General features: G+C 40.1%; 1 protein-coding gene across 1 annotated transcript in view; it reads right to left on the reverse strand.

Annotated features, from left to right (window-relative positions):
- EFHB (EF-hand domain family member B) overlaps positions 1-14,935 on the reverse strand; it is a 96,990-nt gene that overhangs the window by 16,607 nt on the left and 65,448 nt on the right. Inside the window, exons 4-7 of the mRNA XM_082259785.1 lie at positions 14,451-14,631; positions 14,221-14,331; positions 3,705-3,834; positions 1,871-1,954 (exon numbers count right to left, since the gene is read on the reverse strand). Coding sequence (XP_082115911.1) covers positions 1,871-1,954; positions 3,705-3,834; positions 14,221-14,331; positions 14,451-14,631 — 506 coding nt within the window. The remainder of the gene's footprint in view (positions 1-1,870; positions 1,955-3,704; positions 3,835-14,220; positions 14,332-14,450; positions 14,632-14,935) is intronic.

A 14,935-nucleotide genomic window follows, 5' to 3' on the forward strand; every position in this document is an offset into this window, starting at 1 on the left:
AGAACCCCCAAACATTATATAAGTTTGGAGGCCCTACAGAATAAAATGGTGGGTGTTGCAATTTTTTTGTCACATGGTATTTTCACAGCGGTTTTTCATACGCAATTTCTTTGGGAACAAATACACTTTAAAGCAGAATATATGACCCAATTAGTTTGTAAAATGTAAAAGATGACGTTACGCCAAGCAAATAGATACCTAACATGTCACTCTTTAAAAATGTGCACGTTCGTGGAATGGCGCAAAAATTACAGTACTTCAAAATCTCCATAGGTGACGTTTTATAAGTCTTTACAGGCTACCAGTTTACGTAGGAGGTCTGGTACTAGAATTATTACTCTCGCTATAACATTCACAGCGATATTTAACATATGTGGTGCGAACACTGTTTACATATGTGTGCACAATCTATGTATGTGTTCGCCTTTGCCTGCCAGCACATGGAATGATTTTAGTTTTTTCTTATCATTTATTTTATTTTGAAAAAAATATACACTGTATCCCTATTTCTTTAAATCTCTTTTATTGCTATCAGAAGGGATGAAGAATATTCCTTCTGACAGCAATAAAAGAGAATCCTGGTACTGACAGGAGGCATAGGGAGAATTGGAAGTTCATCTCTGTTCACAAAACATATTACGAATTTAGTAATAAGAATTCAATGTTTTTTTTTTATTTTTTTAACAAATGAAGGGAGTTCAGACCCAGCTAACTCCTGTGATATCTGTTATTGTAGCTGTAACTATAATTCTCAGCTCAAGATGTTTGCTGCCAGCAGGGGAGTGCAGGCAGGCTGAAGTTATAACAGATGCTGCAGCAGCCAGAGATGGGCACACTTCGCTGGAGGTAACTTATTTTTCTTGTGTGCAAATGTAAAAAATTATTTTTGCCCATACATCAGCTTCACACAGGTATAAAAAATAACCCCTTCCCACATGCACTGATCCAATTTCCAATGATCCAAAGAAAGAAAAAATGTTGAAACTTTATACAAAAGACCTGTACCTGTGCCAGCTGAAGATATTGATGTAAGATTAAAAATGATTTTGCTGCAAAATTTTCAAACTAGTGCATAAAAAATGTGCACCAAAGGAAAATGCTCACTGAGCTGTTTGGGAAAAAAAGTTGAAATTTTCTTTTTTTTCATTCAGAGAATCAGTTTTTTTTTTTTTTTTGATGAGTGATTTTAGGGTAGTTTAATATTTGTGTTTTTTTCTTCTTTTTGTGGTGTGTATTTTATTGTTATTTGCACACGGTTACGTTACATTTTTTGTTTAAATTTTTTAACGAGGGACCATTCTTGGCTCAAGAACTGGTCCAGAATAGTGGAAAGCAGTTTCTGTAGCAATTAGATGCTAATTAAAGCCTTGTTTTTCCTTGAATTTTTCCAAAATTTATGGAAACAAAAACTGAATTTTCCATCTCTACCTAGCAGGAATAGAATAGATTAAAAGTATCGACACTAAATACTTGAAAAAAAATTAACGCCTTATATACTTCATCTATTAAAACTTCTGACTTTTATTTGTATCCAAAAGGGGAGTATTAAATAAATATACCCATATTTCAAGTAGCATTTGATATCAAATGCATTGTAGTGGGGTTTTTTTTTGCTCAGTCTATCTTGCAATACACAACAGTTAGGCCACAAAAATGTAAGACAAGTATATTTTGGACCTGGAGAGACATTTATTTTTCAACAAAACTTGGATTTTTGAGTGAGAAATGTGCAAAACCTGTTTACTCTGAGCAAGTACCACATGCTAAATTTTTAATGCTGCCCTTCAGAATAAACATAAATGTAGTTATAGTTTCACTTACGCTAGCTCTTCTTTAGTTTAATGCATAATGCTGACGAGACAGTACTTACGGGTCAAGAACTTTTCCGAGTTGATGTTGAGTACGTTCACGAAAATCATCGAGCCTTTTAGAAACGATGTTAGCGGTTTCGTTCCTAAAAATAAATTCATGCAGGAGTACAAGTTAGTTCAAACACTTTGTCAAATGCCTAGATTTCCTAGCATATGGTAAGTGTTTAGAAGGTGACCACAATGTACCTGATTGCTAGGTAGAATGTCCCAAATGCTAGCAAGAAGTGATCAGAATGTCCCAAATGCTAGCTAGTTCAGAAAGATATCTATGATGAAGAGAAAACAGCAGGCAGAAGAGGCGTACAAGGTGACAGAGGAGGCATAGGGTACCGGCGGTGATGAGGAGGTGGAAATGGGGCAGCCTTCCAGGGGTTCATTTTACCCTTCCCAAAACCCAGCATCTGTATGTGGGTAGAGTAAGAGCGTTGAGGACATCATTATCCTCAGCGACAATGAGGAGTTAAGGTACTCTGCCTCAGGAAATCTATGGTAAATGGATTCATTCGTACTGAAGTACCTGCCCAAGGATTCCAGGATTAGAGCCATGAAGGAGTCTGACCATTACTGGTTGGCCGTCATTTTTCAAACCCCAAGGGGAAAATGGCAGATCTCAGTCTGCCATCTCAATGAGAGCAAAAAAATGAGCCACTTGGAAGCGTTGTTGTGGAAGAACTGCTTCAATGCCTTTCCAGAGAGTGTCAGGATCCACTTTCATGCCCAATGGGCCTCTGATCCTCATATTGCTGAAAGCAAGAGCAGCGGTGACAGTGGATGCCTCAGTGCCACTTTAAAGTTGTTTTTATAGAACACAGTGGACAGAACCTGGCAGCAGTCACAGATAGCAAGCAGCAATCAGTTTTAAAGGTGAATGCATACAACCTGTTATTAAACCCACAATGGAGGAACAGTCTAATTATTTATTAATGCATGCACAGCTGCATTTATTTGTAGGTTTTTATTTTCCTTAAAAAGCTGTAAACGTAAAACCTAGAGTTCATGCCCTCATGACCCTGTCCAATTTTCTGCATTATGATGAAACATGCAGTGCTCAACTGGGAAAGCTCAAAAGTAGCATGCTACAATGTACAAGTGGTTCCTGCTTTCATACATGTTATTATTACATGATACAAAGCAGCTCCCAGTTCCATTTTTAATCAAACCAATAAACACAAAGACTAGAAACGAGAAGGATTCCCCTAAGGGTTTGGGACTTTATCGGCACTCAAAAGGATACAAGAATGTATAAAAATGTATAAATGTTTATTGCAGAATAACATATAATTTATGACAAGATAAATCTCAAAAGTGGGCAAAACAGTTCCATAAAAACACAGTACAGATACAAATAACAATAGAGCAGTACAGATACCCAATGCGTTTCGAAGCTGGGTGCTCCTTCTTCAGGGGTAAATAGGTTATATACTGCAAATGAGGTTATGATCTGTACTTGTGTTGAACAAATTCTGTTTGCTCTATTAAAAACATGTAGACAGGCTCACGGGTTTGTCTACAGGCTTCCACCACAAAGTATACAAAACTGACATCTTTCCTCTAACCAAAAAGAGGGAGAGGAGGAAACAAGATGGAGTAGGAGAAGACTAGCTGCTTCAGTAGGTGCCAGTCATTCCAACAAAGTGCAGAAGGTGTGGCCAGTGTCTCAGCTGTGTGTGGCTGGAGTCCAAAAAATAGGAATTTCAGGTAAGCCTCAAGATTAATGTATGAAATCCTTATTTGAGCAGAGTATAGACCTGGAGTTTATCCGTAAGCCGGATCGAAACAGAACACAAAGAAACTAAAACGAAATGAAACATAAACACAAAGAAAGATATCTACCTTTTGGTTTCTTGGAGCCACCTTAAGGATTTTGCAACATTCCTACCATCATTAAAATGAGGTGTTTCGATTCCAAATGATCCGTCCTTTCTGAACTTTGTCCAGTCATATTTTCTGTCCTTTATTTCACCTAAAAAAGTTTGCAAGAAATCATGTTAGCAAGGTATCTACTGATGTTTTTTTCAAATGAACACGGTCCTCACACATTAGTATGTAAACTACATAAAAAAATACAAGGGTGACGTTCCTTCCTATATATAAAACCACAGTGTGTTATTCTATCCAAACTATAACAGCAGACAGCAATTTGTTTGGATTTTCCAGAATATACATCCTTTCCTAATTTAATTTGATTTCCTTTTGCTCCATCTCTTTGATGTGAGATTTGACAACCTTAGCATCTCCATGTAATGAAATATACATCCCTTCAAGAAATGGGAAAAGCATGCAGCAGCTCCATTAATTTAGTTGTCCTTCTTTCATGACACAACCCTATTATTTCCACGGCAAATTTACATGGAACCTCAAATGTCTTTAGTTTGGATAAAGTGTGGAAGGTTTAGAACCTCAGATAGATTTTAAATGCAGTGTCCAGTTTGTGGAGATTTCTCATCCCTTCCAGAATGGTCTACAGGATTGTAATGGTGCTTTTCCAATGCATGGAACCGAATGGTTCGGCTCGCTTTTGTGCTTTTCCACTGCATGGTATGGTGTAGGAACGGTTCGGTACGGTACGGCGGCGCTTTTCCACTACATGGAACCGAACAGTATGGCTCGCTTAAACGGTACCACCTCGGTTGTGGTTCCAAGAGGGCCGTACCGGTACCATATCCCACAATCCTTTGCATGCAGCCTTGACTGTTTGTCACTACTAGCCACTGATTGGTCAGAGAATCGTTGTTATCCCACCCACTTACTTTAGTACTGCTTTAGTGGAAAAGCAAACCGTACCAAATCGTACCGAACTGTTCCAACACCGCACCATGCGGTACCATGCAGTGGAAAACCAAGCCGGGCCAAGCAGGGCCGAGTGGAGCGGAGCCGGTACTTGCAGTGGAAAAGTGCCATAAGTGAGCATAACCAACAAGTACCCAGGCAGCAAAAAAATCACCTTGATAAAAAAGTATGGAATAATTAGAACTTCTTTTGAGCTTTTATTGCTTTGTGTGACCCTGTATGAAGATTCTCCTGGGCAGAGGCGTAGCTTGACGTTTGTGGGCCCTAATACAAAAGTTGACCTGGGGCCCCTCTCACTACCACTTGCTTTTTCCACCGTGCACCAAGATACACCCACCACATGCCAAGATACTCCAAGTGGCTCAAGAGTTATTTCACATTTATATTTACAAATTAACAGGATAATTTAAAGGATTTTAGCGAAACTGTCCAAATGTTGACACACTGTATCTCTCTAATTCTTTTGAATACCTTGTAGCATGGTTAGGCACCCTTTGAGAGTTGGAGACCTACCTGAACAACTTGAAAGAGATCGAAGATCGCCAGGGTTCAGCGCCCTTTTTTTTTAATAAAAGAAAGGAACTAGCAAGGCCTAACAAAATAGTAAGGGGAACTTGAAAAAATATAATAAAACAAATGTCACTGTAAAAATACAAACTTAGCCTACCTTGAAAGTGGACAGTGTCAGTCAGTAGAACAGTGGATAGTGTTAGTCGGGCAGTGGATGGTGTCAGAGGGTCAGTAGACTGTGCGAGTAGAGCAGTAGATGGTGTCAGTAGGGGGATGGTGTTAATAGAACAGTGGATGTGTCAGTAGGGCAGTGGCTAGTGTCAGCCAGTGGGGCAGTGGACTATTTGTTATCATTTCATTTTATTTTTGTTTTTACAATTATATTTTATGAATGAACAGGAAGTGCTCTGCATGAAATGGACACAAGTGCGATTGATATCAATTAGTCACAGGGGCTGGTAAATTACATATTTACTGGCCCCTTCTCTCGCTCTCCATCCAGAAACATTCCCTGCAGCAGCCAGCATGAGAGGAGGGGGGGGGGACCGGCAGCGCTGTGAGGGAGGGGGGCAGACAGGGGGGCTGGCCAACAGACATAAGTAACTCGAACAGGGAGGCAACAAATACAGGAACCGATCCTAGTCATCAGGAGGGAGAGTCGGGCTTTCAGCAGCTGCAGGAGAAAAAAGAAGGGGATAGGTTGCTGTATTTGGAGGTGGCTCCCTGAAAATGTACGGCTATTGTTTTCTTCCTGTATAAAATTCTTCAATTCAAAACTATTTATAATTATGTAATGAATTAAAATGATTTGCTTATTATTAAAAGGTAGGAACATACTTAAAGTGGTTCTTCACCCTAGAAACCAAAAATATAAAGTCAGCAGCTACAATTATTGTAGCTGCTGAACTTTAATAATAGGACACTTACCTGTCCAAAGATCCAGTGCAGTCCTCACCCAAGCTGGCTCTTCGGCTGTCTTCGGATCCAGGCATGTTTACTTTGTGAGGCCGGCTTACCATTGTGCATGCGTGAGCTGCACTACACTTTGTGAATGGTCCAGCAGCTTTCTGGGACTTGTGACATGTCCCAAAAAGCTGCAGAGAAATGGGGGATGGACTTCTGGTTGGATCATTGTGGCTATCCAACTGAAAGCGGGATCAGAGACATGTCTTAACGAGGTACTCGCTCCCCCTCCCAAAAAAAAAAAAAAAGGGCCAACATTTAAAGATAAGGGGGGAAGGAGGTAGGAAGGAAGTTCCACTTTAAACACATCAAGGTCATGCCATATGATTATTTTCTTAAAGTGATTGCAATGTCTCATTTTTTTTTTTTTTATTAAAACAAACATGTTATACTTTCCTCCTCTGTGATTCTATGCATTAAGATAAAAAACCTTCTGTGTGCAGCAGCCCCCCAATACTTACCTGAGCCCATCTTTATCCAGCGTTGTTGCAGGAGAGACTTGGCTGCCCGGGATTATCCTCCTCATTGGCTGAGACAGCAGCGGAGCGCCAGTGGTTTCTGCTGCTGTTAATCAAAGTCAGTGAGCCAATGAGGAGAGAGAGGGGGCGGGCCTAGCCGGGGCTCCATGTCTGAATGGACACACAAGGCTGCAGCTCAGCTCAGATGCCCCCATAGCAAGCTGTTTGCTACGGGGCCACTCGTCAAGAGGGAGGGGCCAGGAAAGCCGAAGAGGGACCCAAGAAGAGGAGGATCTGGGCTGCTCTGTGCAAAACCACTGCAGAGAGCAGGTAAGTATGACATGTTTGCTATTTTTAAGCCCAAAAAAAAACTAGACTTTACATTCACTTTGAAGTGGTTGTAAACCCTTACATATACCCAGTGAAGTAACTACACTCAGGGGATACACAAAGATGAAATAAATCCTCCTGCATAAGTTATACATGTTTATCTGAAGTATCTCTTCTCTACATCTGTTAAAAGTATAGAATTTATACAGCTTGTGTGAGCTTTTATTTTTTTTTTGTTCCATGAATTTTATTGAATGAGATAGATCATACAATAGTAACATTATATTTAAACAATGAGGCATAGGTTTGAAAATGCATAAGAGTTACGTGCATACAGAGATTGTGATTAATATACAAAGTTGCCATAACTATTTTTTATAGAGTGAGAACAAGACTCTCTGTAACAAAGCCATACATTTTAGGTTTGGTAACCTTCAATAGCATACAGTGTCATCAGTATATGTGAGGTAGAGGACATGGTGATTTTATACCTGCTCGGGAGCAGGCAAAGAGGTAGAAAGAAGAGAGAAAGACAGAGAAAAAAAGGGGGGGGGGGGTTGGGGGTGAGGGATGCAGGAGGCAAGGAAAAGGACAAGGATGTGAAAGCTATTTCTCCCTATTCACGTTGCATCTAGGGCAGGTCATATAGTTACAATTACATGGTTCAGGAGAAAGGAATTAATCGGTCAGTGTTAATGGTTTGATCTATGGATAATTGTAATCAGGTGAAATGAAGGGGGGCACGCAGGAGGATATCAGAAGGCCAAGATAGTAGAAGGTCAGAGGTCATATCTCTACTTTACCTCTTCTCTCCTCTCCTCCCTCTCCTTCTCCACCTCCCACCTTCACCCCCCATCACCCCCTTCTCTTCAAAGAATATGGTTTAGCTTTCTGCTACATAAGATGAAGTAGACCTGAATCGTATCCAGTCATACTACGTTGAGGTGAATTTTTTCCTAGGAGATACTAATGAGTTCCTCTATTTTTTTCTATGTTATTGAGTCTATGAAACCATTCTTTCCTTGATGGAACAGTGCTTGAGTGCCAGTAACAACGAATATAATGTCTGGCCCCGTTTATCATGAACATAGTTAGGGATTTGAGATAGCGTTTCTTTGGGATGGAAATGTGGTGCAAAAGATATTGTGATGGTGAGAAATCTATATTTTCTGATGTGACTGGGGTGATAGTCTCATGAACTAATTCTTGTGTGAGCTTTTAGAAAGCAGGGGTGGGTAGCTGAAGTTACACTCTGCAGTGCTCAGTGAACAGAGCTAATTGGAGGGAAGAGACAGCCCCGCAAAAATCTTTCAGTGTATACTTCACACTGGTTCTATGTGGACCTTTTCTTTTTACTTGTTTTTTTTTATTTGGGCAAGCTGTTATTCTCACTCTCCTTTGGAAACATTTGCCTATGCTATAGGAGTGCCTCTCAGTTCTTCTGCCTACTTAGTTCAAAGCGCTCCCTGGGTAGATGAACCCACTGGAGCTGTGTTTGTTCATTTCTTCCAACTCCACATGCCATCCTGGCTGTACAATCTAGAACACACTTGATACAATCTCAGACACAATTTTCTCCCCTATATGGAGAATACTTTTACACCAACAACTTATGATGCTCCCACCCTACCATCCATAAGTGTCTACATTCTTCAGAACTTTCCATTTTGGTTTTCCAACACCACTCTCCACATCAGCTGGATACATTTACATGGGACTTAAGTTCATGCTCCTAAATGTCCGAGGCCTAAACTATCCAGCGAAACGCCACTCTTTATTGAAGGAAGCACTCTCCAACAAACTGCATCTCATTGCCATACACAACACCCACTTTCACAAAGATTTCACACCTCACTGGTCCCACAAGAACTATCCACACATTTTCCTGGCCTTGACTCATGCCGAGAAAAGGGGAGTCATGATGCCTGTTAGAGACTTGGTATACTTTTCTTTATCTAGTGCAAGCTTAGATCCAGAGGGTAGATACATCATACTCCTTTGCACCAGTTAAAATTTTTGCGCAAATTATTTACTAAAATTTCAAAGGTACGTCAGGGATATCTAGTTGTGTGCAGGGGTTTTAATCTTGTAGCAGACCCTATCATGGATGCCTATTTACGATCGAAAAACCAGTTGTCATTCCTGGGAAATCTTCTCCATGAGGACGTCTATGATGTGTGGCGCTGTCAACATGCAAATGACTGTGATTTCACGTATTTCTCCCTGCAACACAACTCGTATACACCCATTGAAATGTTTCTAGTTGATATGTTTCTTTTACAAAAGATGTCCTCATCCACCATATCCAATATCACCTGGTCAGACCCTACAGCTATATATATGTCCTTGGTGGAGGTTGACACCTGCCCGTCGGTGTATGAATGGCATTGCCCTAATTCCATAATTCAACACCCCGAGTTCCAAATAAACATTACTAACCAACTTCAGGAGTTTTTGCACAATGACTTTCCTGACACCAATCCTTTTTACCTTAAGGAATGCACACAATGCCTATGTAACAGGCCTACTGTTCCAACTTGTATCCAGGGCTAAAAAACAATGCACTGCCAAATTAGATGCTCTTATATCTGAAATTAACTCTCTGGACACTCTAAATAAAAGTCCCCATCTAATACTACAGCAGCCAAACTTGCACAATTAGGAAAAAACTTAAGAAAGCTATTGTGCAAACAGCATGACAAGTATCTGCGTCGTTTAAAGTTGAACTACAGTATGCACTTAACAATAGAGCTGTATGATTCCTTGCAAACAGACTAAAAGCCCAGAGGACTAAGACCAGGATCCTCTATATTTTCCATCCGCATACTAATAAAAAGCTCATAAACCCTCAGGTAGTGGCAGATGCATTTGCTAATTATTACGAATCAATCAATCTTGACCTACCGACCCTGAGCGAATCCCACTACTGACTCCAAACACCCCACAAACGGTATTAAAAATAAAAAAAAAACATTGATTCTCTACCCCTGGGCAAGTCACCAGGTCCAGATGGACTTACCAACGAATATCTTTAAACATTTAAAGATATTCTCACTGCCTTTCTACAACCATATTTTACCAAGGCCACTGAGACTGCCTCATTCTCCTCTGAAATGTTAAAAACACATGTAGTAACCCTCCTGAAGCCTGGAGAAAAAAAAACTTGGACATAAAAGTCTATGCAAAACTTCTAGCTAATAGACTCTTAAACATACTACCCACTTTAATTTAACCGGTCAAACTAGGATTCATTAGGGGACGACAGACACCTGACGCTACTAGGCGTCTGATCAACCTCATCCACCACACAGAGCTGAGCCGCAAGCCTTCTCTGCTTCTTTCTATTGATGCAGAGAAGGCATTCATCTGGGTCCATTGGGGATACATGTCTGCAGTGCTAACTAAGTTCGGCTTCAGGGCTCAATTATGTCGGCAATCTTAGCTCTCTTTTCCAACCCATATGCTCATGTCTTTAAAACTAGCATCCTTTCTAAACCCTTTCCAATAACCAATGGCACCTGTCAGGGTTGCCCCTTATCCCCATCGTATTCAATCTCAGGACTGAGCCATTGGCAGAGTCCATTCGTTCCCACCCCCATATCTCCGGGCTTAAATTCAATCTTAGATCCTACATGATAAATCTTTTTGCTGATGATGTAATTCTAATATTAACCAAACCCCTCATCTCACTCCCATTTATTCATCAGGTTCTACAAGCTTTTAGTAACATTTCAAATTATAAAGTAAAAATATCAAAATTTCTAATTTTAGACTTAGGAGTCCATACTGAAACTCAAAAACGTCTCTCATCCCAACTGCCATACTCCAGGGCCGACCACATTATCCCATACCTAGGAATTACTTTAACCTCCTCCACATCTATATTGGTGGACCCTAATCTCTCACTATTATTCCAAACAATACGAGAAGATACCCAGCGACTCATCAAAATTTAGTTATCTTGAGCCAGGAGGCTCGCAGAATTTAAAATGCAAGTCCTTCCTAAAATCTTGTAAGTTTTCCATACACTACTGATCCCTCTAGTGTTATTCACTTCAATAAAATTCATCCTGAAAACCTTCCTATGGAAAGGCAAAAGAGCCAGGTGTATATACCATCACTTTTTTTAAACATAGACAAGTAGGTGTCTTTGCACTTCCTGACATAGAAGACTACTTTCATGCTTCTCAACTTGCACCCTTACGCCACTGGTTCAAAGACCCACAAAACATACTATGGACAGATACTGAATCTGCTCTCACATGATCAGACAAAGTTTGCCGCATTCTATTGGCAGACTCTTCGAAAGCTCTACATATTAAATCCCTCCCCTTACCCACCCATGCATCTGTGCTAACACAGGGAAAGATCACATCCTATACCCCCCAGGGTTCCTTTCAACATCGTATCCACTTCCTATTAAGATCCCCGAAAATCCTTATCCCCTGTATATCCCCTCAACAATGGGAAGAGGCAGGAATCCACTGGGTAGATCAGTTGTATGAAACTAACCAACTTAAAACAATAGACTCCCTACTAGCAGAGTACAATCTTCCCAGATCTTCCTATTATTAATATATTAGAATATCTAGCTTCCTATCCAAACATCCCCCTCCTTGCCTGCAAATCTTGTAAAAAGTCTGGCAATTTTTATCCTCATCGACCCCCACCCACAAAGGTATTCTCTCTTTTATAACTTTTTACAACACAAAATGATTTTCTCTAAAACACCCCCTATGCTTAAGTGGGAAGAGGATCTCTATACATCCTTTCCTGAGACCCAATGGACAACAGTTATTCGCTATAACTATTATTTGATGCACTCTGTAGCCCACTGGGAACAATCACAAAAGATGCTCACTTATTGGTACCTAACACTGTACCAGCTGGAGAAATTTTCCAAACCCAATTTTCCTCTGTGCTGGAGAGAGTGCAGACAAGTGGGTAATCTCATTCATATTTTCTGGTCATATAAAAATCTCACCAGCTTTTGAAGATACATTTTTGCTATATTTTCAGAGACCACGGGTGTGTTGGCTAACCCTAACCCTGCTCTCGCAATCCTACACTTGGGTGTAGATGGATTCCATCACAGTCTAAGAACTGTCCTTTTACACATTTTGGTGGCAGCAAAAACAGTGATAGTTAGGCACTGGACTAGAAACATGGCACTCAACCCCTCTGAAGCTGTAGACCTAATTACCATGCAATTTTCATATGAAAAAATGTACTTAAACACAAACTCCATGAGTGCAATATTTAATAAATTGTGGAAACCATGGATGGATAGTGAATACTATGTCTTTTGATACGACACATTGTACTGCTTTATCTCACGTATTCGAGATTGTTTCTGTGATTGCACTAATAAATGTATTAGCCTCTTTTTCCTATTGGAATTGTATTACTGCATTTATCTTGTTATATGTGTAGTATGTATAATTGTGAACACTCAATAAAAACATTGATAAATAACAGAGGAACAAGGCAGCAGAGATAATTAGAGCTTTGGAGAGAGACAAGTACACACTGTAGGATTTGCTTATTTCATACAGTATATGGGGTTGATTTATAAAACTGGAGAGTGCAAAATCTGGTGCAGCTCTGCACAAAAATCAATCTGTTTCCAGTATTTTTTTTGTCAAAGTTTAATTGAACAAACTGAAGTTAGAAGCTGATAGGCTACCATGACAGCTGCACCAGATTTTGCACTCTCCAGTTTTAGTAAGTCAGCCCCTATGTCGCACAACCACTTTAACGGCTTACAGTATAAGAGTAGTTCCATCCTCCTTATGCTATTTACTATACTATATACTAATACAATGGTATATTCCTTGTACCTAGTTGGCTTAATGCATCTAGATCAGTGTTTCTCAGGTTTATTAAATTAGGTAAACCTTAATAACACTGTATAAATGTTCAGTATCTCCTGGCCTGTGAAGATACCTATCAATGTAAACAAACTGAGGGTGCAGCAAAACAAAAAAAATAAATGTACTTTTGGTATTGTTCTCACTGTGCCGAAGTAGAAAACCCTGTGTGCAGATAAAGCAAGCAGTGGTCTTTATGCCAGCAAAATTATTTTTCTCACTAGGTAGGTAGCATGTTGGACCATTGCAGATAGGCCACTGCTTTCATAAAGGGCACAATAGTATTTTTGTTAAGGGGATTTATCGATGAAGGGTCAGATAGTGGATAGAGTGATAAATAGTACTTACTGTACCTGCATCACCTCCATCTCTTGATTGCAAGTCCAACTGTGCTCCAATTCTAAAATGTACAGCCAGCTTCAATATACCTTCTATTCTACATATTAGGTCAGTAAAGCACAGAGATTTAGCCAACCAGACATGACATGTTAAAGCTGTCTGCAGGCCATAGCAAGGAATATCACCAGAGTCGTGACTAGAAGATTTGGGGATTGAGAAATGTATTCCTTCTATTTACCCAAAGCCCACCACCCCCAGCTCCCTACCCATTCAAAAAAATGGTAATTTGCAGCAGTGTGTCCAACTGTCATTATTTTTTCTGGCAGCCAGTAAAAAATGGGCACTTTTTTCCTGCCAGTATATGCCAGTGACAGGAAAAGGTTGCCAGTAAAAATTATGGTTGTGATGCTCGGCTTGGTATGGCAGTTCCTGATCTGGAGCTGCCTGAGACCATCCCAGTGCCTGCTACAGTGGGTTCCAGCAGGGATGGAGGGGGATGGCTCTGGGGGAGCCTGAGAATGTCATGTGATGTCATGGTGCAAGGAAGCTGAGCAGAGTGGCTGGAGCCTCGTGTGCAGGTCTGCAGGACAGGAGCAAGCCGGGAGAGGGACTGTCAGTGCTGTTGGCACTGTAATGGACTGAAGAGACCACCTGGAGTGGAGAGAGACTGTCACTGTGACTCAGGAGGGGACGTGTAGTGACGGTGAGGTGTCATCATCATTTGTGCTGCTGCACACTGCTGTCAGTGTCACTGTGAAAGTCAATTTCATGTGTGTGTGTGCCTGCACATTTTAATTTCAGAGTCCTGTCCCTGAACTACTTAGTTACTTACCATATTGAAAATAAAATGAGAAATACATTTTTTGCCTTAATATGTACCTGAAATCACATTGCTAAAAGCATATTGTACCTGTTTGTAGCCTAAATACTGAAATGTGCACTTAGAACTGTAATTTTGTAACTTTTGGAAATGCTAGCAACAACTTAGTTGTGCCAGTAAATTTTGGGCGTTGTGTCAGTAAACTTCAATCTGGTAGGTCGGCAACACTGATTTGCAGCATGACAGACTTTCAATTGTTTTTCACTCACCTACATCATAATCATTATGTGTGATCACATAAATCTCATGTCCTTTGCGCGCATCCTCCTCTATGTCTTGCTTTCCTTTAGACGGATTAATAAGAACCCCTGCTGATAAACCTAAACTCAAAATAGTCAAATAATTGAATTAATTCAAAATAAATGTGAATATTCAAACAGCACAGCTGTTGATTTTTAAAGACAACAATAAATAACAATAAGAAGTAATGATTACCAACCTCTTTCATACTTCCTCCCAAATGTCATTTCACTAACATTTCTAGTGGGTGGAAACGCTGTTGTCTGGTCATGCGATTTCCCAAGCGGTGTTCGTGTATGACTAGAATATAATGACTCTCGCTTCTCAATTAATTTTTGCTGGAACAGTGTTTTTGATGGTACATTTATTAATGAACCAGCCTGCATGAAGAAGGGGATGGGGTGAATGACATAAACATTTACAAATATAAATTTTGTAGGATGAAGGACTAACTACAAATTATCAAAAGCTAAAATATGGCTTCTACCATACAATGCATATGCCGCAGATAGAAACTGTGAATAATTTAACTAAAAGTACAGAATACTGGAAACTGTGTGTATTAAAGGAACCCGAGGTTATATAAATAGGCTTCTAAAAAACTCTAAAATATATTTTCATGGCTATTTGGCCATATGAACAAATGGGGCAACTGCCACAAGCCCAAAATAGCATGACCACCAA

This window comes from Pelophylax lessonae, assembly GCF_965119305.1.
Source record: "Pelophylax lessonae genome assembly, chromosome: 5".
Taxonomy (NCBI): domain Eukaryota; kingdom Metazoa; phylum Chordata; class Amphibia; order Anura; family Ranidae; genus Pelophylax; species Pelophylax lessonae.